Genomic DNA, 23439 nt, shown 5'->3' with positions numbered 1-23439 from the left:
CCACCCACTCACACAGGTGCTACTTTCATCACAAGGGCACTGCACGTTCCACTCACCACCCAACCACTTGTCTGCAGCTGCCAATATTGCATTTCTCTGGTTCCTGTAGAAATCAATAACCCTAGAAGAAGAAAACAATGAAAAGGATGTACTCAATACATTCACTGCAGGAACAAAAAAGGCTCTGGAGTCCAGGCTGTAAGGATTTGTTTTCTGTCTTAATGGAAATGTTGACTACTTGATAAGAGAACAGAGTGTATTTGCTTGACTTATCATCTGGTGATGAAACTTTTTACTACTGTCTTTCTTCATTTATTGCGGAATAATTTCAAAATGAAACTTAATAAAGGAAACTCCATTTCTATGTAAAATATGGAACCTAGGAGCAGAGGACGTAGCAGGATCAATCTTTGTGATTAGTTGTCTGAAACATGGTCATCAACTGCAGGGTAGAACACTCAGGATCAAAGAAAACAGCACTGACATGACGAGTCACTGGTCTGGGAGTGAGGATACCCCATCTCTTCTTATTTCTGAACGGCCTAGGAGGTACCACATTTACATAACTAAAATAACTCATCAATGCACCAATATACTCATTATTTAGGCAAATTATGTTTTCAGTCATCTGTGCTTGAGCCAAATCCTGAGTCATGTGTCCCTCACGGTTGATTATTAAATAAAACATTCATGTGTATGCACAGTTTACCCTCTCAATCAGCTAAATAAGGGAATGCTAGGGTGTGGGGATTTGGGATTGCCTTGAGCGTGGGCGGACTGCTTTTAAGCCATCCCTGGGACGCTCCTGAAAAGACTTTCTAGGTGAAGTGCAAATAAAGCGAGTGGACTTTTGACTTCTGATAGACTATTCCTCGTCTGTCTTAGGGTTAGGAAGGAAGAATAAACAACCAACATTCTGGGTGATCTGTACTACGTCCACTGGGCTCCTATTTTGTTCATGAATGTTTTAATGGCTGATTCAATACCTGTGTACGTGAGCCAGGAAGCCCTCTTCTCCCCACTGCTGTAGAAGCTGTGATATCATGAGCTAGAGTAAATAAAACAATAACAAAAGTCATGGTTCTTACCCTAAAAATTTGATGTTTGTCAAAGGTAAAATAAAACCAGTCTTAATTACATGTAAACCACCATAAGGATGTAACAAGCTGAACCTAGCTTATAGAGTCAGTGATTTATAACAAACATTAATTAACAATGATGAGAACAATAGTCAAAATAATAAATATTCGTAACGTACTTGTTATATGCCAGGCACTTCTATAAGATAATATATTTTAGCTAATCAATTCTTCATAAATTTCTACTTTACTAACGAGAAAATCACAAGGGTTAACTTTCGTTAAGTCACACAGCCAGTCACAGAGCCTGGACTCAAGGTCAAACTACTCAGCTACAGATCCAGCCTCTGAGTTAAAATACTACAATGTCTCTTTCTCTATGAAATGTACATGGCAGATGAATAAAGTTATGTATCTGGAGATCTTATCTATAAAATAAGAGTTCTAGATGTTATAAATCAATGGTTAACTTCTGTTTATAACAGATATGAAAAACATGGAAAAAAATCCCCACTTGGTAAAACAAGGGGACATCTGCACTTGATGGAATGTAGAATATCAAACAAGTGTCCTATTCTATACAAACTTCTCTATTCATATTCTTACAATTCATAAGGTTGTGTTAGGGATGGATCCAATAATTTCTCAAAGTATGTGAGAACATTTACACATTATGAAAATTAATTTTACTTTATTTAAATAAAAATATATTCCAATCAACATCTTTAGGAGAGGTTAGCACATGTTCAATGAAGGAAAAGTAAACAGGTTTGGAATTTGTGCTATTATCTATTTTTTATTTTGATCTGATTAAAAAAACCTATATCCTAAATTGTCCTTACCTGGTTAAAAGTGCTGGGGTGCAACGTCGACACTTGTGTGTGAAGAACAACTCTCTCTATCAGCGGTTTTGGACCAGTTAAAAACCCTATTCTCAACCTACACAAAAACAGAAGACACAATCTGAATCCCACATTAACAATTAATATATATCACTGTCTTGATTTCATTGGGAAGAGAGTTGTGCCCTGGGGAGAAACAGATCTAGACAATTTAAAAAAACTAAAAGGACAAACTGCATTTTATTTCCAATACAAATTTAAGCAGAAGAGTACATCAGAACAAGTGTGACGGCACATTTCAAAAGTGCTCTCTCACATGATACCAAAAGCCCGGCCAGTCCCACTGCAACTTTAGATTAATGGCCAGTGTGTCTGACCACTGCAGAGCAATACAGAGAGAAAAGGCCTATATTAACACTAATAACCAAACTAGTGTTTCAAGGCAAGTGGAATAGAAGCATCTTCAGTTAAAAGAATTGTGTGGACTCAAAGATGCTGAGGTACAGCGTCTGGCTCGTTTCGATCGAGCCTCACGGTAGACACATGGGCCTTACCCGGCAGAAAGCACTTTGGAGAAAGAGTCAGCTCTGATGACTCGCCCGTCAACATCCATGGAAAGAAATGTTGGTGCCCAGGGCTTAAAATGAAAACACAAACAAACAAAAACACAACTGTTGGTTTGACAACTGTTAGTCACTGTATGATTACTCTGCATACCGAGGGGACAGGGCATGTTTTTGCATGACAGTAGCACGAGTATTCTCTCACCTTTATTTCTACCCTTTAACATGGGACAGGAACAGAGATGCACATTCTTTCATAAGCATCTGCCTGTCCCCATGGCTTTTTTGCCAAACACACGCACGAGGCTCCTTCATCGGCTCCAGATGCCATTATTAGACATTTAGAGGAACCTCAAACAGGCCCTTCTCGCCACAGAGGTTGAAACCCAGGATTGACAGACTTAAAGGAAGAAGTCAGGAAAGACAAGTTTGCACAAGACCAAACCGTGGAGGGCCAGGAGCATTCGCAACTGTGCAGGGAGAGACGCTGATCCTTAGGGCCAACGGGAAAGATGAGATGAGAATGAAGATGAGAAATGGTGTCAACAGCACATACTGACTTCAATATTTACTTCAAGAGGAGGTACAAACAAGAACGGGGGTTATGGGCACGGTGACAGTGGGAGTGTGAGTAGAAAGAAGTGATGTTCTGGCAAATGGTATAGAGAAATCAAGAGTTTCGGGCTGGGCGTGGTGGCTCACAGCTGTAATCCTGCCACTGTGGGAGGCTGAGGTGGGAGGATCACTAGATCCCAGGAGTTGGAGAACAGCCTTAGCGACAGAGGGAGACTTTGTCTTTACAAAAAATTAAAAAGTTAGCTGGGTTTTTTGGCGCACACCTGTAGTCCCAGCCACTCAGGAAGCTGAGGCAGGAGGATTGCTTTGAGCACAGCAGTTTGAGACTGCAGTGAGCTATAACGACACCACTGTATTCCAGCCTGGATGACAGAGTGAGACCCTATCTCAAAACAAAACAAACAAAAAAAGTTTTTCTTTCTTCTCATTATATTTAAAGAGGGAACTGAATCCAAGCATATGTTCTCTGCAGCCCTGAGAACCAAGAAAGTGTTGATTTTGAGGAATTGGGTATTAGTTGTCTTATTGCTACTATCGTTAGAAAACAGTAATTGTGAAAAGTAGTGCGCGCGCGTGTGTGTAAAATGCAGTGAGAGTGAATCTAAAAGCCCATTATTTTGCAGGTAAGATCCAGGACATAAATGACAGGGTGGCAAATATGTGGCACGCTACCTGTGACGCCTCCTCCTGTGTCCAAAGTGGACGTCACTAATTGAGCACAGGCTCCTCCTTCTTCAGTTTTTTTTTTTCCAAAATATTAAGGAGGTACAAATGTTTTTGATATATAGATAGCTTTCATAATGCTTGAGTCAGGGTTTTGGAGATGCGCATCAGCAGAATAGTATTCATTGTACTCAATAGGTAAGCTTTTGTTCCATTCCCCTACCCTACCACCTTCTTGGTTTTCCATGTCCTTTATATCCCTTTGTGCCCATGTGTACTCATCATTTTGCTCCCACTTATTAGTAAGGACATATGGTGTTTGGTTTTCCATTCCTGAGATACTTCACTTAGGATAATGGTCTCCAGTTCCATCCAAGTTGCTGCAAACAACATTATTTCATTCCTTTTTATGGCTGAATAGTATACCAGGATATATATACATACATACATATATATATATGTACATATATATATATATCCATGACATTTTCTTTATCCACTCATGAATTGATGGGCACTTAGGTTGATTCCACATTGTTGCAACTGTGAATTGTGCTGTGATAAATATTTAAGTGCAGGTGTCTTCTTCTATGAAATGACTTCTTTTCCTTTGGGTAGATACCCAGCAATGAGATGGCTGGGGCAAATAGTAGGTCTACAGATCTTTGAGGAATCTTCATACTATTTTCCATAGAAGTGGTAATAATATGCATTCCTACCAACAGTGTATAAGATTCCTTTCCCTCTGCATCCATGGCAGCATCTATTGTTTGTTGATTTTTTAATAATGGACATTCTTATAGGGGTAAGGTGGTATCTCATTGTAGTTTTAATTTGCATTTACCTGATGATTAGTGATGTTGAGCATTTTTTCATGTTTCTTGGCCATTTGTCCATCTTTTTTTGAAAAAATTCTGTTCGTGTATTTTGCCTACTTTTTAATGGGGTTCTTTTTTTCTTGCGATTTGTTTGAGTTCTTTGTAGATTCTGGACATTAGCCCTTTATCAGATATATATATACACACACACATATATATAAAAACTATTTATGTATTTGGTTAACAAATATTTTCTCCCATTCTGTAGGTTGTCTGTTTGCTCTGTTGATTACTTCCTTTGCTATGCAGAAGCTTTTTAAGTTAACCAAAGTCACTTATTTACTTTCTTCATGGCTGTAATTGTCTTCGGGGTCTTAGTCATAAATTCTTTGCCTAAGCCAATGTCGAGAAGAGTTTCTTCTACATTTTCTTCCAGAATTTTTATGGTTTTATGCCTTACATTTAAGTCTTTTATCCATCTTGAATTAATATTTGTTAAGTGGTAAGAGACAGGGGTCCCATTCCATTCTTCTGCATGTTGCTATCTAATTTGCCCAACACGGTTTATTGAACAGGGGTTCTTTTCCTCAGTGTAAGTTGTTTTCTGCTTTGTCAAAGATCAGTTGATTGTAGGCAGTAGAGGGTTTTATATCTGGGTTCTCTGTTCTGTTCCATTGGCCTATGTGTCTACTTTTATACCGCACCATGCTGTTTTGGTTACTATTAATATAAACCTGTAGTATAATTTGAAGTCAGGTAATGTGATGCCTCCAGATTTGTCCTTTTTGCTAAAGATTGCTTTGGCTATTTGGGCTTTTTTTTGGTTCTAAATGAAGGTCAGGATTGTTTTCTCTAGATCTGTAAAATATGACTTTGGTATTTTGATGTGGGTTGCACTGAATCTGTAAATCGATTTGGTCAATATGGACATTTTAACGACATTGATTCTGCCAACTCACGAGCAAGGGATGTTTTTCGGTTTGTTTGTGTCACTTGCAAATGTTTTCATCAATGTTTTGTAATTCTACTTGCAGCAATCTTTCATCTGCTTGGGTAAACCTATTCCTAGGTACTTTATTTGTAGCTATTGGGAATGGTATTGAGTCCTAGATTTGACTCTCAGCTTGACTGTTATTGGTATATAGAAATGCCACTGATTTCTGTACATCGATTTTTTAACCTAAGACTTTATTTATTTATCAATTCCAGGAGTCTTTTGGTGGAGCCTACAGGGTTTTCTAGATACCAGATCATATCATCAGCAAAGGGGATAGTTTGACTTACTCTTTGTCGATTTGTTTGCCCTTTATTTCTCTTTCTTGCATGATTTCTCTGGCTAGGACTTCCCCTAGTACGTTCGATAAAAGTGGTGACAGGAGTCACACTTGTCTTGTTCTAGTTCTTAGGGGGAATGCTTTAAACTTTCCCCTATTCAGTATGACGTTGGCTGTGGATTTGTCACAGACGGTTTTTATTATTTTGAGGTATGTTTCTTTTATGCCTAGTTTGTTCAGGGTTTTTTTTTTTTTAATCATGAAAGGGTGACAGAGTGTATCAAATGATTTTATGCATCTACTGAGATGATCATATGGTCTTTGTTTTTGTTTTGCTTATGTGGTGAATCACATTTATTGATTTGCATATGTTGAACCATCCCTGAATCCCTGGGATGAAATTGACTTCATCATGGGGGATTATATTTTTGATATGTTGAATTTGGTTTGCCAGTATTTTGTTGAGGATTTTTTCCACCATGTTCATAAATAATATTGATTTATAGTTTTTTTTTTGTTGTGTTCTTTTCTGGCTTTGATATCAAGGTGATACTACCTTCACAGAATGAGTTAGGAGAATTTCCTCCTTCTCAATGTTAAGGAATAGTTTCTGTAGGATAGGTACCTGTTCTTTGTTGGTTTGGTAGAATTCAGCCGTGAATCTGTTTGGTCTGGGGCTTTTTTTGGTTGGGAGATTTTTTTATTGCTGCTTCAATTTTGCTGCTTGTTATTGGTGTTTGGGATTTCTATTTCTGCCTAAATCATGCTGGGGAGTTGTGTATTTCCAGGGATTTATCCATTTCCTCTTCATTTTCTAGTTTGTTTGCACAGAGGATTTCATAGTGTTTAGGTACGATATTTTGTATTTCTGTGGTGGCAGATGTAAGGTCTTTTTCACTTCTAATGTAACTTATTTGAGTCCTTTCTATTCTATTTCTTGTTAATCTGGCTAGTGGTCTATCAATTTTATCTTTTGTTCTGCCAGTTGGTGCTCTGGGTAGTGGCCTCCTGGCTGGTGCACATAATCAATGTGTGAGGCCCACCACATGGCATATGGGTTGCAGGGGTGTGCGGCCCACCCATCGGTGTACAGGGCTTGGAGGCCTTTTGCAAGGAGGGTAGGTCCATGGGAGTGTGGACATCCGCGTGGCATGGAGGACTGGGGAGCTTGTTCCACTGGTTGGCATGTGGGATCCCAGGGCGTGGTCTGCCCTCAGGCACATGGTTCCACAGGAATGTGGGCATCTGCACAGAATTCAGGCCTGGGGAGTGTGAATCTGGGAAGACATGGACCTCATCTCAGTGTCTGGTCCATAGTGGGGTGGGCCTTTGTGCAGGGGTGCCTGGGCCCCAGGGGCTTGCTCCATTGGGTGGTGTGTGGAGCTGCAGGGCTGGGACTCTCTCCTCACACAGGTCCCATCGAAGCTGCTACCATGGGATCACTCAAGCTCCTTGGCTCAAATTCCCTGGTTGGGGGTGTGGCTGGCTCCCAGTTACTGGTGTGTGAGAGCATCTGCTCTCCCTGCCCCATCCATGGCCTGGCAAGGGGTGATGTTAGGGCAGGCGCAGTAAAGCGGATCCCTATGTAGACGTGGAGCTCTCTCCCGGAAAGCTCAGTGGCTCAGCTGTGTCAACCCAGGAACTGAGGCCAATGGGACACTGCTGAACCTGCTCTATGGGGCAACTTCACCACAGGCTCGAAGCACTTCCCCAATTAGCATGGAGGCTCAGTGGGGGCTGGGGACCCCCACAGGTCGAGTCACAGTGTCTGTGTAGGGAGCACAGGGCCCTGGGGCTCCGTCCGTTATCCCTTCCCCATGTGTAGTGGTCTCCCCCAGGTACCTTCTGATCTTAGCGAGTGGAACTCCCTCCCCTCATCTCCTTCACTCAGACCGTCTCCCATTGATTTGCTGATGATCTATAATGCTCTAAGAAGGTCCGTAAGTAGGTGGGCATCTACTTGCAGTTTTCCATTCTCTCCCAGAAAGCTGCTTATGTGGGCTGCTTCTACTTTGCCATCTTGGCCCTCTGCTTCAGCTCGAACACAGCTTCCTGATCCTTCCCAAACACTGCTCTAGGTAACCACTCCCCAGACTCTGAAGTTGACACCCAGGATGAAACCCACTTCACATCCCTGGGATGACACTGAAGGAGCTATGAACTAGGGTGTGGAGCTCAAGAAGCCCATCAGCGCTGAGTCACTCTTTGTCCAAATGCATGGAACAGAGAGGCAGCTACTATTATGAAGATAAGTAATTTCTGGAAAAAGCAGCAATGCCAAAAATGCAAAGTATTAATCCCATGATAAAACTGGAAGACTGAAATGTGAAGTGGTAGCAAATTAATCTTAATTCATTTAGTTTCAATGTAAAATTGGATTAGCTCTGACTGAACAGCCAGGCTAATATCTAGTACAGTCCAAAAAATTTCAACATCTTCTAATAGTGACATGAGTTCACATCATCACTTACCTTGTCAAACTGGACAAAATAGTACGGATCATCTTCTATTATGAGGAAATCATATTTTCTTGCAAGCTAAAAAAGTTAAAGCAATATATATATTTCTTAAGTAATATATTTCTTAAGAATTATCCAAAATTAAAGTCATTTGGAATCATAATTCTTTAACATCATAACTGTGCTCATTCATTTATTCATTCATTCAAGAATGGAATGTCTCCCATCCTAGACCGTGAGGATAAAGAGGTGAACAAGGCACTAAGGCCCTTGTTCTCATGGAACTTAACAATCCAGTGGGCAAGACACAATAGACATAAGCCAGTGGACACGGGACAGAAGCATATTAGATGGGTGGTTAAAGTGCTGGGGAGAGCACTACAACAGGTGACATTTGAGACAGAGAGTGGCAGGGAAGCTACTTCAGGTCCAATCACTGGGAAGCCCTTCCTGACCAGGCAATACCAGAGGTCAAAATGACAGGAACGATTCAGCTGTGCAAATACCAGGGAAGAGAAACCTAGACTGAGGGACGAGAGAGGGCAAAGGCTCCTGTCTGAGCAAACCACCTGGCACGTTTAAGGGCCAGAAAGGCCAGTGTGGCTGCCCCAAGTGGGCTGCAGCAAGGATACGAGATAAGGCCTGAGAACAGACTGACCTTGTTACACAGTTTTGCGAGGCAGATAACGGAATTTGGACTTTGTTTTAACCACAAGGGGAAGCCACCGGAAGGCTGTAACAGAACCATGAGCCTGGCCGTACCCTGACATTTCAACAGCGGAGGGACGTGACTGGTTAGGGACCAGGACGAAACGCAGCAGGGTGCAGTGGGCACGGTGCTGTAGGAGAACAGTGAGGGCGGGTAACAGCTTAGAAGATGGGGACAGTGATGGGGGTGGAGAAAAATGATGGATTTGGATAACGTGGTGAGTCCACAGGGTGAACTAGATGTGGGGGAGGAGAGAAGGGAAAAAGAGGAATAAAGGGGAGCTCCTCACGCTCACACTGTGTGTGGGGTTGGGGAACGTGAGGGGTTGTGGATTAGAGGTTTGGCTGGGCTGCGGAAAATGTTCTCTTTTGGCCTCGTTAAGTTTGAAATGCCTATTAGACATCTGTGTGCAGGGATCAAGTGGAAAGTTGGACACAGAAGTCTGGAGCTCAGGGAAGAGGAAGAGGCAGGGACCAGGCAACGTGGCAGTCGTCACTCACAGAACTGGGCCAGGCTGTCTAGGGCAGGTATGCAAATAGAGAAACTCGGGACAGAGCCCAGGAGGGTATAAAAATAAGAATAAGATATTATTTTGAACCTATAAATTTTCCAAATAAAAGAAACTAGATGAAATCTTCCTTGCAATCCCACTGTGCATGAATAAATTCTATGAAGTTTAACAAGCTTGGTACTTACAAAGCTATTTGTAGTAAAAGGTTAAAGAACATAGTTAGGTACATGAAAGAGCCTTTCCAAAAGGCACATTTCTCTTATTTTTCAAAGATTTCTGTAGAGCTCAATATATGTTTGTTACTTTAAAACAACATTTGTAGCGAAAAACTAGGCATTATAGGTATCTCAATGGGATTTTAGAAAAGAGGAGCATGTCTCTTATTTTCAAAGATTTCTTTGTAACCTAAATGACATGGAGTAGGGAGCAGAAGAGACAAGTTAACACCACAAATATAAAATTTATGACTACATGGTGAGTGCCAGGCACACTGTCTGGGGAATGGACACGCTTGAGGCTCTGACTCAGGGGGATGGGCGGGACATGGGCAATGTATATAACCTGAGCTTTTGTACCCCCATGATGAGCTGAAATAAAAAAAAAAAAAATTTTTTTTGAAAATCAAACTTGGGGTCAAGTATTAAATAATTTCATAATTTAATATAAGCCCAATAATGCTACTTTTGGTATTAAATCAATTAAAGGAAAAGAAAAATCTAATAATTAACAAGAGTAGAAATTTATCGCATCTAAATTGGCATAGATGACTCCCTTTTATGATAAATTATCTTCCTTGAAAGCAAGAGGCTAACGAGAGGGAACTTGCACAGTTTCTCTTCCAAAACTCAACAAGAAACAGGAAACATAATTACATGTTAATACACATTCTTTTAAAATACCTCATAGATTTCCTTTTTGCGGTCACTTGTCAATGAGGTTCCAGAGGGGTTGTTGCCATTTGGGACAGTATAAAGAAATTTGGGGGTGTTTTTCTTGGGGTTCCTTGAATCTTCTGGCTTCCATCGGGAAAGTGTTTCTCGGAGGGAGTCTGGAATAATCCCGTGTTCATCACTGGCAACGTTCATGATGTTGCAGCCCAGAGGCTGCAGCTGTAGGGCGCAAAAGAAAGCACAAGAGCCGACACCATTATGAAATGTCAGCACCACTGTTTCTTTTTTTTTTAAATACTAACCAAGAATGTGACCTTTTATACCTTAAACATGTCAACCTGCACTCAGCTCTAAGCTCCCAAGGGCTGAGATGACGTATTTTACTCTGTTGTTCCCTGGGGTGGACACATTATTGATCAGAAACAGCGCCTCTCCCTTCCCAGAGGAGGAAGCCACTTCCTCGCCCCAGTTCTGTCAGGCTTGGCCGTGTGTCTGGCTCTGGCCATACGTGCTGGGCAGAAGGGTGATGTGTTCCTGCCGAGCCGAAGCTCTGACACCCAGCTGTGGTTCTCTCCCCTCCTCTGCTCTAAGACTGGCAAGGCTCCAGACAGGGCTGCTTCTGTCACCTTGGGGCTTGGAACGAAGATGCCACGGGACAGAGCTGCGGCCCTCTTGTGGATGTGTCGTGTGGGAGAGACAAACCTTTGCAGCTGTAAGTCACAAACGATTGAGTGTACTGGAGTCATTTGTTACACAGCGTGCGCTAGCCTATTCTGACTGAATTCTCTTCATAAGAAGAACTGGTTCATAAAGCAGGTGTTTATTAATCAATGTCTTTTGACAGAATTAATGAATCACATGACACATCTGTTGTACTGCTGTATAAAATAACTACAAGCAGGGGTGATATTGAAAATATTTAGCAAGCAGTACAGCACGGGCACATCAGACAGGGACACAGCTGGAACAGGGTCCTCGAGGCCCCCTGCTGTGCCAGCCGTACTCTGGGTCATGTGAGGTTCAGGGTGGTCCTAGGAGGGGGCCAGGGAAGCAGGGTGGTGGTGGGACAATGAAGGGGATGGGCAGCTGGCCAAGTGATACAGAAGTATTTCAATATTTTACCAATTGCTACCGCAGACTGGCATGTACTGGCATTGCTTGTGGACACAGTTTTATAAAAATGTTGTGGAGTCTCATTCATGGATGAACATTAAGGAAAAAAATAACAAAAAGTGAGTGAAGTTCTCAGAAACAAATTTCAAAGGGAAAGCAAACACTCTTTCAGCAGTTAAATGTAGAATCATGCATAAAGTTGGAATAATCCAGATCCTGCTTATGATAATTTAAAAGGTCCTAGACTTATGAAGCACATTGACCATGGACAAAACAAATCAATATTTGGCAATAAAATAAAGAGATATTTCTTATTAGCACATTTCCTCATAGCTTGGCGTACAGTTTCTGTTTGGGCACGTGAAAACATTTGTGGGTGGGTGCGTGCATGCATTTTTGTATACACCAGTTGGAAATTTAAAGGCAGTATATAATCTTCAATCTTAGGAGTTCAGGAAAATAAATAATTAGTATCCAATCAAGAAAAAGCAATTTTTTTCATTGTAGTAAATATGTATATAAGAAAACTTTTTGCGAGTTCAACCATTTTTAAGAGTATAATGCAGGGGCACTGATTACACTCAGTGTGTGGGTGCATCCATCACCTCTATTTCCAAATTTGTTCATGACCCCAAACAGAAACTCTGTGCCCGTTAATAACTCTCCACTCTCCACAGCCCCTGGTGACCTCTAATCAATCTACTTTCCGTCTCTACAAATTTGTCTATTCTAGATATTTCATGTAAGTGGAATAACACAATATTTGTCCTTTTGTGTCTGGTGTCATTCAGCTAAAATGATGTTTTCAAGGTTCATCCCCCTGTAACATGTATCAGATCTGTGTTCCTCCTTCTGGCTGAATGCCACTGTATGAACATGCCAAATTTTAGTTATCCGTTCATCTACTGAGGGACACTTGGGTTGCTGCCACCTTTTAGCTACTGTGAATAATGCCCCAATGTACATTTGCATACAAGTACCTGCCTGAGTCCCAGTTTTCAATTCGTTTTCAGTATATACCTAGGAGTGGAATTGTACATCGTACAGTAATTCTATGTTTAACTTTCTGAGGAATTGACAAACTGTTTTCTGCAGTGATTGTACCATTTTATATTTCTACCAGGCAAGCATAGGGGGTTCCAATTTCTTCACACATTCCCCAATACTTGCTGTTGTTTTTTTGTTTTTTATAACAGGCATCCTAGCTGGTGCAAAGCAGTACTTCACTGTGGTTTTCATTTGCATTTCTTTATTTTTATAAAGATTTTTTTCTCCAATCCTCAGTCTTGCAAAGTAAGCAGACTGCACGTACAGCTTATGTTGATTACCTTTTTCTAATGACTAACGATGTTCCGCATCTTTTCATGTGCTTCTGGGGCATTTCCATGTCTTCTTTGGAGTGACACCTATTACGTTCCTGTCCATTTTTTAACTGGGTTGTCCTTTTGTTGTTGAGTTGTAGGAGTACTTTTTATATTCTTGATATTAAACTCTTATCAGATACATGATTTGCAAATATTTTCTCCCATTCTGTAAGCTGTTTCTTCAGTTTCTTTTTTCTTTGAGACAGAGTGTCGCTTTGTTGCCCGGGCTAGAGTGAGTGCCGTGGCGTCAGCCTCGCTCACAGCAACCTCAGACTCCTGGGCTTAAGCGATCCTCCTGCCTCAGCCTCCCGAGTAGCTGGGACTACAGGCATGTGCCACCATGTCCGGCTAATTTTTTCTATATATATTTTAGTTGGCCAGATAATTTCTTTCTATTTTTAGTAGAGACAGGGTCTCGCTCTTGCTCAGGCTGGTCTCGAACTCCTGACCTCGAGTGATCCACCCGCCTCGGCCTCCCAGAATGCTAGGATTACAGGCGTGAGCCACCGCGCCTGGCCTGTTTCTTCAGTTTCTTCGTAATGTCTCTTGATGTGCAAAAGATTCAAATTTGAAGTCAAATTATCTATTTTCTGTTGTTGATGCTCATGTTTTTCATTGTCATATCTGAAAGAATCCATCACCAAATCCAAAGTCATGAAGATTTTCCCTTATATTTTCTCCTAAGGGTTTATAGTTTTAGCTCTTACATTTAGGTCTTTGATTTATTTAGAGTTAAATTTTTATATGGTGTAAGTTAAGAGACTCATTTCTTTCTTTTGCATGTGGAAATCCAGTTATCTCAACACCATTTGTTGAAGAGACTATTCTTTCCCCACTGAATGGACTTGGCACTCTTGTTCAACTCAATTGGATTTATGGGTTTATTTCTGGAATCTCAATTCTATTCCATTGGTCTGTATGTTTATCCTTTTGTTAGTACCACACTATTTTGATTACTATAGCTTTATAGTAGCTTTTGAAATTGGGAAGTGAGTCCTCCATATTTGTTCTTTTTCAAGATTGTTTTGGTTATTTGGGACTCTTAATGTCAAGTATGAATTTGGGGATTAGCTCTTCTATTTCTGCAAAAAAAGGCTGTTGGAATTTTGATAAGAATTGCATTAAATCTATAGATTGCTTAGGGTAGTACTGACCATCTTAACAATATTCAGTCTTCCAATCCATGAATAAATCATGTCTTTTCATTCATTTGGGTCTTCTTTAATTTCTTTCAGCAATGTTTTAGAGTTTTTAATGTACAAGTCTTCCTCCTCCTTTGTTAGATTTATTCCTACCTATTTTATTCTTCCGTATGCTATTATAACTGGAATTGCTTATATACTGCTTGATTTTACAAAAATAACGTAAAATTTGAAAAATAACAAGAATCCATGAAGTTAGAACCAGCAGAGCACAAGGCCATCTCATTCAATTCCCCTACTCTAAGCTAGAGTTCCTTTACAGTATTTGTATTAGGAGGCAATCAGGAGTAACTCTGAGCACCCGCAGTGATGGGCCAGGCTTTGCCTCCTTATGAAGTCAGGTATGGCCAATGATAGAAAGTTATTACCAAGTTAAAACTGTTTTCCTGGGGTTCCAGTTCTATCAACTTCAGGTCATGTACAAATCTAATTCTTCTGTTACATGGCTAACTTTTATATATTTGAGGACATTTCTCATGTCTTTGTTGAGTCTTTTCTATTTGGGGAAAACAGCTGCAGTTCACATAACCATTCATCAGATGGTGTGGTTTCCAATTCCCTATTCACTCTGACTACAAGTCTCTGCATGTGGTGCAGTCTGTGGACACTTCCATCCTAAAGCAGAGTGTCCCACAAACATCATTGCCCGTGGTGAGTTCTGAGCAGAGCACAGCAGGAGAGGATGATCAGCTTCCTCATTCTGGCTATTACAGACCCACTGATTAACACTGGAGTGGAAAGTGCTATCATACAGCACGAGTTTACAGTTATATTAAACTGACATATAACATGGTTGTTCTTAGGCATATGGTAATGAAAGATGATAATGAAAAAATAAGGTTTTGCAATTTAAGTTACATTTTCAGTAAAATATGGAGACAACTGGACATGATTTTGCACAACCTAATTTTAGTGGCTATAGATTTGGACTTTAAAAAAGAAATGTATAGAGCAGAGGGTACAGTTTACATATTTTGCATGTATCATTTAAGATTCTCCTATTTACAGATGAAAAATGCAATTTTAGTTTTCAGTGGACAGATATCTAAAGATGCAATGATTTAATCTTATTTATTATGAGAGCTGCCTTTGATAAAACTGTATACTCACAGCTTTAAGTGTTCCTGCATAAATAGGTTCATTTATGAGGATATTATCTCCAGGGTTAACGATCATTTCAAACACCTAACAAAAGCAGAAGAGGTCAGCTTATTAGTAAACCTAGGTTTGTACAGTTTTTATGCTCATACTCCATTTTTTATTTTGAGTTTATATGATTCTATAGTAGGAGCCGGCAAATTTACAGTAAAGGGCCAAATAGTAAATACAACACATAAATTAGTGGGTGTCACTGGGCTCTAATAAAACTTTACTTACAAAATTAGATAAAGAGCTGGTTTTGGCTCTCAAGCCATAGTTTTCCAACTTGTTCTTGGGTAAGGAGAAAAAGAACACAACTGCTTTGGCTCCTGAAATTCATTTATTCCTTTTATGGCTTCTTAAATGTCTACTACAAGCCAGGCTTGCATACTGTACTAGAGATAAAATGATGAGCAAAATGACGTGTTTCACACTCTCATGGAGCTGCCAGTCCATGTGAGAGCCAGACACTAATGAAATAACTACCCAATAAACGCACAATTCAAAGCAGTGGCGAGTGCTATTAAGCACAGACGCACAGGCTATTGTGCATCGTTGTAGGAAGACCTGGGCACTCAGGGACTCAGGGAAGGCTTCCCTGAGGAAGGGATGCCTTGGTGTAAGTGGTGACGACGATGGTGATATTTTGAGAAACGTAAAGAATTCTGTGGCTTGAGGCGGAGTGTAAAGAGGAGAGTGGGGAGATCAGACAGCAGACGGCAGAGACCGTGCCGTCGGGCACTGGAGCCAAGGGTGGCGAGCAAGAGGTTTAAGGAGGAGGGGGGAGGGGGGGTGTCACATTATCAGACATGCATTTTGAAAAGATCAATCTGGCTGCTGCACGAAAGAATAAAAGAAGGGCGAGATTATACATGGAAGGTTTGGGAAGTGACTGCCACAGTCTGGGGACATTTGATGAGGGTCATGTGAACAAGAGCTGTGATGGTGGAGTTTTAGAGAAGAACAGGGAGGTATTTAGGAAATGAAAACCAACAGAATGTGATTATGGACTACAGGGCAGTGAGGAAGAGCAGGTGTCAGGAACGATGCTGGATTTCTGGCTACTGAGAATAGACAGATGGTGAGGCACCACTGCCATTCACTGAAATTCAGAAACAAAAAGTCCACATCTGAGAGAGATGACGAGGAGCTGTTTAGTGTGAGGAGCCTTTGAAAGATCCTGTGGTGGTGTCAGGTGGTCAGAGGGAAAACAGATCTGGAAGGTGTGGAAGGTGCTAGCACACGGCTGATCACAGGAGTGTGGATGGAGGTACCCAGGCAAAGTCTACAGATGCAGGATGTTCGAGGCCTGGGCCGTAAGGAACCCCAGTAAACACTGGCTGGGCAGGGGCACTGCAAGGGAGGCAGGGCAGGGGGGCTGGGGGAGAGCCAGCCAGCCCGGTGCTGAGAGCCGGAGGAGGAGAGTGCTCCAAAAAGGGAGGGGAGGTCAACAGTGTTCAAGGACATTTGGAGGTTAAGTAAGAGGTTTGACAAAGTGCAGGAGATTGTGTGGACAGTATGATGCCTACTGACACCATTAGGGCTAGGCAATAGATTTTTCCAGTTTAAATCAAAGGGGTCTGTTATTACTAAATCGTATGTAAGTCACAGAATAATCCCTTCTCACCTAGTCTTGTTTTACGACCCCCACCCAGTTTGAATTTTTCTTCCTATCTTTTTAACAACCTACCTCTCACAACAAACAGAAGGGCCATTATCAATTGAGATAAAAGATTTGACTTTGTCCCTCTGCTTGGCCTGTGATGTTCAATTTACCTTTTCCTTTTGAGCTTCGGCATTTTATGACAAATAGTATCTTCCTTTGTAAAGCTGCTAATTGATTTAGGCTCTACAGAACATCCTAGGACCAAAAAATTCACTAGGGTGGCATATGCCTTATCAACAGATCAAATGAAAACCTAATTACAGTTTGCCCTGGAACAACAGGGGTTTGAACCAGAAAATGACAAGGGTGATCCATTTCCACGAATAAATAGCAAATATATTTTCTCTTCCTTTTGATTTTCTTAATAACATTTTCTTTTCTCTAGCTTACTTTACTTTAAGAACACAGCGTATAATACATATGATGTGCAAAATATGTGATAATCGATTGTTTATGTTGTCCATGAGGCTTCCAGTCAACAGTGGGCTATTAGTAGTGAAGTTTCTGGGAAATAAAAAGTTATATGCAGATTTGCACCCATGTCTGGGGTTGACACTTCTAACCATCCCTGCCTGCCCTGCACTGCTTGAGGGTCAACTCTAAATACGTTTTCCTTGTCAACTAGGGGACTTACTAATTTCAAATATCCTAAATTAAAAGGGAAGTCATCTGGCACCACTGTTTACTAAAGACAGAAACACAGGAGCCTAAAATAACATCCATCCTGGAGAACAAAGTGGAAGAAATATAATTAATAAACTAGATTCCTACTACGGCCTCTGTTAAGCATGCCTCTGAGTAATGAATTACTGATGTAGTTTACCATCTACGCTCATTTGCTTCCTTAATGTGACTGGTGTTATGAAAAAGAAAGAAGAAACTGTCTGGAACATCTTTCTGAAGCAAAAGTTCATAGTATCCTTTCCTAAAAAAATAAGGTAATTGAAAAAGACTTTTATCTATCAGTTCATAGAAACACAGGTTTCTCTTCAAGCAAAAACTCAAACCGTAGCTAATCCTTTTACTTTTCCTAATACAGAAAGAATACAGAAAATGTCAAACTTTGAAAGTTTTTTAAAAATATTTTCATTACTATACTTCATTATTCTGTAATAATAATTCAACTAAAATTCATTAAGGTGAACCACATTATAGTTTTCACCATTTCTATCAAAAAGGAGTAAAAGGAAGCTACTCTGGCTTAAGATAAATAAGAGCCACATTTTAATCTAGATGTGAGCGTGCGTATAGAGAATCTTTGTCCAGTAGTAATTCTTGAAAAGGAAACGAAAAAAAATGATATAAAACGGAGGACCCCAGGTGTGGTCTCTTTACTGTGGGGACCACCTGGTGGAGGTTACCTCTGTGGACTTTCTGCAGCCCAGAACGGAGGCAGGTGGAATAAGTGATGGGGGGGAGGAAGGGAACTGGCCCAGAGAGAAGTCAGAGTCAGAGACATGTAAATAGATCTCGAGAAGGACAGCCAAGACGGGGACAAGATACCAACAGTGGCGAACACAGAATCCAGACAGACAGATATGCAAAGGGGTAACATTTTCATCTCAGGAGTGTGAGGATATGCTCTTTCAAGAATTTAAAAACTACACTGAAATTTCATAACTACAGGCAGAAAACAAATGTGACCTGTATCTTTAATCCAGATGAAATTAAGCAGTGCTCACTAAGCTTCTTGTAGGAGTCGAGAACTCCCTTAGTGGGGCTCTTGTTTTAATGACTCATAGGTCTGGGTCTTGACAACATGCTCCATATTTAAGATGGAGTATTTCAATACTCAAATCAGTATTGAAATAAAAAAAAAATATCAGGCTGGTGAGTGCTATTAAGAACAGATAAATTTTGAAAGTCCTTGTGTTCACAATGAGGGAAAGCAGAGGGAAATATTGTTAGATTAACCTAAAGTATTTCTACCTGGGTTTTGTGAACAGTCAATATCTCCGTCCCCCGACACATACACACTCCTCCCATCCTATGTCTTGTCTTAGAGTTCCCTGTTTATAATTCCAGGTGATAAGAAAGACTACCAGTAATCCCCAAAACATGATCCTCTTGTGGCTAAGCAAGAGATGAGTATATTTAACAACATATTTCATTCTACACGTAGGCTACCTTTTCCTTTCTGTCTTACCTTACAAATTCCTTCTTGGCTGCCAGTTGTGACACATATGTCCATTTGTCCTTGACTGGGTGGATAGTGGGCGGTGGGAGGATTATGCAATTTTACTTGTAACTGTTTTAGCCAGGACAAAAGCTCTGGAATTCTAAAGCATAAGATGTATTTTTAAATTTATAGTAATAAAAATCATAGTAGACAGAAATATATGGTAGTTTTATACCAAGTACTTTATACATTTAATTAAAAAAATCCTCAAATGCTTTTTGCCAGTATTAATACTCCCGCTTAAAACACAGGCACTAGATTCAGACGTTAGGAAATTTTCATAAAGGGATTCAGACAGAGATTCTCAGAAAGCCAATCATTTAATCAATGAGCTCAGATTTGAATCTGTATTTTTTTTATTCCAAATCTGAAGTCTTACACTAGAGAATTCATTGCATAATCAATCCTTGTTCCTTCTAGGAAGATTTCTATGACTACCTAGAAGTTCAGGCTCGATACGTTCTTTGCATCATGGAAAGAGAAGCCTACATGTTACATAATACATAATTTATATGCAAATAACATATTTCAATATATTTTTCCATCTCATAATAAAGTTTTAATAAAGTATAATTTACAGACTCTCCATAAACTATCCTTTATTATTAGAAGAGCAGCTAAAGAAAGTCTAGAGGTATGCATTTCAGCTTGCCTTTAAGAAATTAAAGACATTTGAACCTGAGAGCGAGGTATGTTATACCTGCTTGTTTAGAAAGAGAACATAGTTATTAAAAAATTGCCTGGGGACTTAAAAATCTCTGCTCCCTGGATCACACATTGCCTTTCTCCCAATGTGCTTCTCCACCCAGCTGTCTCCTCACTGTTTCAGACTCAGCTCAAATGGTCCTTCCTTCCAGAAGCCTTCTCTGACTCTCCCAGTCACTGAAGGCTGAGAAGCAATCACTGAGGAGCATTAAATATCCCTTTTGCCCTTAATTATTCTTTGAAAACTCTTCCCCAAACCTTCCTAGCCATCGAACACCCAGTTAAAAAAGACACAAGTCACCATATCCATGGGCCCGAGAACATTTCTCATGAAAATGAGCTAATAAAATTCTACCATCTATTGACACCTACCCAGCACTTTGAGAATACTGAAGTGCTCTCTTCATCATCTCTTCCCCAAACTGGATGGTCTTTCCACCTTCCACAGTGATGGCAGCTGTCTTAAAGGGGAACAGGTTTGGATTTGGTTCTCCAGTACCCATGTAGATGGCCAATTTTAAGTCCTTGCCATATAAATCAACTACGATAAACATGGAAAAGAAGAAACACTTTCATTGAATAATTATAAAGATAGTTATATGCATTATAGTCAAGAAAACTATAAAGTCGAACAATTTCTAGTGACAGAATGTCCTATGGTCTAAATGTCGGTGTCCCCCCAAAATTCCTATGTTGCAACCTAATACCGAATGTGACAGTATCAAGAGGTGGGGCCCTCAGGAGGTGATTAGGTCGTGAGGGCTCCACCCTCCTGAATGCGATTAGTGCCCTTATAACGAGGGCTGAGGGAGCACCCGTGACCCCTGCAGCAAGAAGGCTCTGTCTGTAAGAACCAGACACAGAATCCGCTGGCTCCTTGAGCTCAGACATCAGGAAAACAGCCAGGGCCACAGCAGCGGGAGATTCGCCTCCACGTAGCCCCGACCTGTCCGTCGAGCCTCGGGGCTGCCCGTTCCCTCCCATTTCCTGGCGCTGCCGCCCCGCACAGACCTGCCCGCCGGGCCGCCGCCGCCCCCCAGGAAGGGGCTCTCCTGGCAGCGGGACGCGCCCACAGCAGCGCCGGCCTCTGCCGACCCCTGCCCGGCCGCACCGGCAGGAGTCCCCTCCGTCCTCTGAGGACAAGGGCTGCGCCTCCTTCACTGCTGCGCGCACAGCCCGGCGCGGAGGGGAGAGGGGCCCGGTTCTCACTCAAGGTTCGGATGGCAGAAGGCTTCCTGGCCGCGCTCGCCGCCGTGACGAACCGCGCGTAGTTCATGTCTCCGACGGCCACGCACGCGCCGCCCTCAGCGGTCGGGGCTGGAAAAGCCAAACAGCGCGGTCACGGTCCGCCCGGGCCGCGCTCGGCAGCACCGCGGGGACTCGCGCAGCGGCGTGGGCTCCCGCGCGCCGGGCCCGGGGGCGCAGCGGACCCGCGGGCTGTAGGCCGCGCTCGGTCTCCGCGTCCTGAGCGGCCGGGCGGGTGGCCGGGCCGCAACGCCCCCTCGCCGAGGAAGGGTCAGCGCCTCGGCCCGTGACGCCGGCCGCGCGCACCGCCCCGTCCCGGGGCATCGCCCTTGTGCGGGGACAGGCACGATCGCGAAGCACTTGCAGCCCCAGACCGGCGTCTGAATCAATTCAAAGCTGCTTAGATCGGTGACCTCGCAGCCGCGCGCTACCCCACGCCGCGGCCTCGGTGGTCCAGGCTCCAGCTACGATGTGGGCGGCGCTTCCGGTGGGGACCGGAAGTTGCCGCGATCCTGGTCCTCGAGCCCCACCTGGCGGCCGCTGGGGGCGTTGCAGCGCGTTCCTGGGCGCGGCCTGTGAGTGTGGCCTCTCCTGCCCTTGTGGCGCGGAGTTTCTGTCTTTCATTAGTAAACCCATAGGCACTACCCTGGGAGGTCACCCGGCGACCCGGCTGAAGGGCAACATCGCTTTGTCCCAGATCTGAGCAGTTCGGAGTGTGGGTGGAGCGCCCAGAACGAATTTTTGAAGACTCCCTCTGAAGGTCGCCCTGGCATTGGATTTTCTGACCTTTCGTTATGAAAAATTGAGGTGAAAGTGTGTATCCAAATCTTTTTGCTCTGACACCTTGCCCTCTTTCCTTACCAAAGAATCTCCCCTCTCCAAGTTTTCCGTCATTTCTTCTTCCTGAATCACCAAAATGGAACGGGCAGGGTTCTGTGTGAGCACTGAGTGAGAGCAGAGCTTGAGACAATCAAAATCTCTTTCCCTCTCTTCTTAAAAAAGTTTTTAATGGGAATAAAAGAGCCATTTATTGTAAGAAATTCCTAACTGGATTATTCATTCAGTAAAAATTTGCCGAGTGTGGAAGTGGATGAGCATTGACACTCTGCCAAATGGCGCCCTTTCAAACATAAAGATGGGTTGGTCAAGGAGACACTGCTGTATCTAGGTCCCGGGAATGAAAAGGATGAGATAACCCAGACAAATCTTTATGCCGGCAGCTGAATAACAAAAGGGAATATTATTAGCAAAGCTGCTGGAAATCCAGGAGGCAATATAGCTCTGCAATCAGAGACTTAAAGTGGTTGAAATCCCACTTGACACATAGAGAGGCTGAATGGATTAAAAAAACAAGAGCCAACCGTATGTTGTCTGTAAGAAACACACTTCACCTGTAAAGACATATGTAGACTGAAAATAAAGGAATGGAAGAAGATATTCCATGCAAATCGAGGCCAAAAAGGAGCAGGAGTAGCTATACATACGTCTATCAGATAAAATAGATTTCAAGACAAAAACCAAAAAATATAAAAAGAAGGTCATTATATAATGATAAAGATGTCACTTCAGCAAGAGGATGTAATAACTCTAAATATTACATAGAGTTACACCCGACACTGGAACACCCACGTATATAAAGCAAATAATATCAGAGCTAAAGAGAGTGATAGACCCCAATACAATAATCACTGGAGACCTCAACACTCCACTTGCAGCATTGGACAGATCATCCAGACAGACAATCAATAAATAAACATTGGACTGAATCTGCACTGTAGACCAAATAGACCTAATAGATATTTATAGAAGTTTTCATCCAACAGTTGCAGAATGTTCTCCACAGCTCATGGATCATTCTCAAGGATAGACTATATGCTGGGCCACAAAACGAGTTTTCAAAAACTCAAAAAAATTGAAATCATACCAAACATTTTCTCTGACCACAACAGAATAAAACTAGAAATCAGTAACGAGGAATATTGGAAATTATACAAAATCATGGAAATTAAACAATATACTCCTGAATGATCAGGGGGTCAATGAAGAGATTAAGAAGGAAATTAAAAAATTTCTCAAAACAATTGAAAATGAAAACACAACATATCAAAACCTATGGGATACAGAAAAAGCAGTAATAAGAGGAAAGTTTATAGTAATATGTGCATATATCAAAAAAGTAGAAAAGCTTTAAATAAACAACCTAATGATGCATCTCAAAGAACTAGAAATATGAGAGCAAACCAAAGCCAAAATTCGTAGAAGAAATAAAAAATATCAGAGGAGAAATAAATGAATTTGAAGCCAGAAAAAAATTACAAAAGGTCAATGAGACAATATGTTTGATTTTTTGAAAAGATAAACAAAATAGACATACCCTTTGCCTGACTATGAAAAAAAGAGAAAGGACCCAAATAAATAAAATCGGAGATGAAAAAGTAGAC

At 41.7% G+C, this 23439-nt stretch overlaps 1 protein-coding gene across 3 annotated transcripts in view; it reads right to left on the bottom strand.

The window, feature by feature from the left end:
* The window catches only part of LOC123638697 (kynurenine/alpha-aminoadipate aminotransferase, mitochondrial-like), a 28149-nt gene extending 7010 nt beyond the window's left edge, over positions 1–21139 (bottom strand). Inside the window, exons 1-10 of one of the 3 annotated variants that reach the window (XM_045552505.1) lie at positions 20963–21139; positions 20126–20294; positions 19016–19148; positions 15174–15248; positions 10394–10603; positions 8287–8352; positions 2476–2558; positions 1922–2018; positions 987–1048; positions 13–121 (exon numbers count right to left, since the gene is read on the bottom strand). In XM_045552505.1, coding sequence (XP_045408461.1) covers positions 13–121; positions 987–1048; positions 1922–2018; positions 2476–2558; positions 8287–8352; positions 10394–10603; positions 15174–15248; positions 19016–19148; positions 20126–20294; positions 20963–21029 — 1071 coding nt within the window. In that variant the 5' untranslated portion in view covers positions 21030–21139. The remainder of the gene's footprint in view (positions 1–12; positions 122–986; positions 1049–1921; positions 2019–2475; positions 2559–8286; positions 8353–10393; positions 10604–15173; positions 15249–19015; positions 19149–20125; positions 20295–20962) is intronic. The other 2 variants (XM_045552502.1, XM_045552503.1) reach the window with 2 other exon arrangements.
* Between the last annotated feature and the right edge of the window lie 2300 nt (positions 21140–23439).

Source organism: Lemur catta, chromosome 5, assembly GCF_020740605.2.
Source record: "Lemur catta isolate mLemCat1 chromosome 5, mLemCat1.pri, whole genome shotgun sequence".
NCBI lineage: Eukaryota > Metazoa > Chordata > Mammalia > Primates > Lemuridae > Lemur > Lemur catta.
The sequence above is the reverse complement of the archived record's forward strand: the minus strand, read 5'-3'. Positions and strand labels throughout refer to the sequence as shown.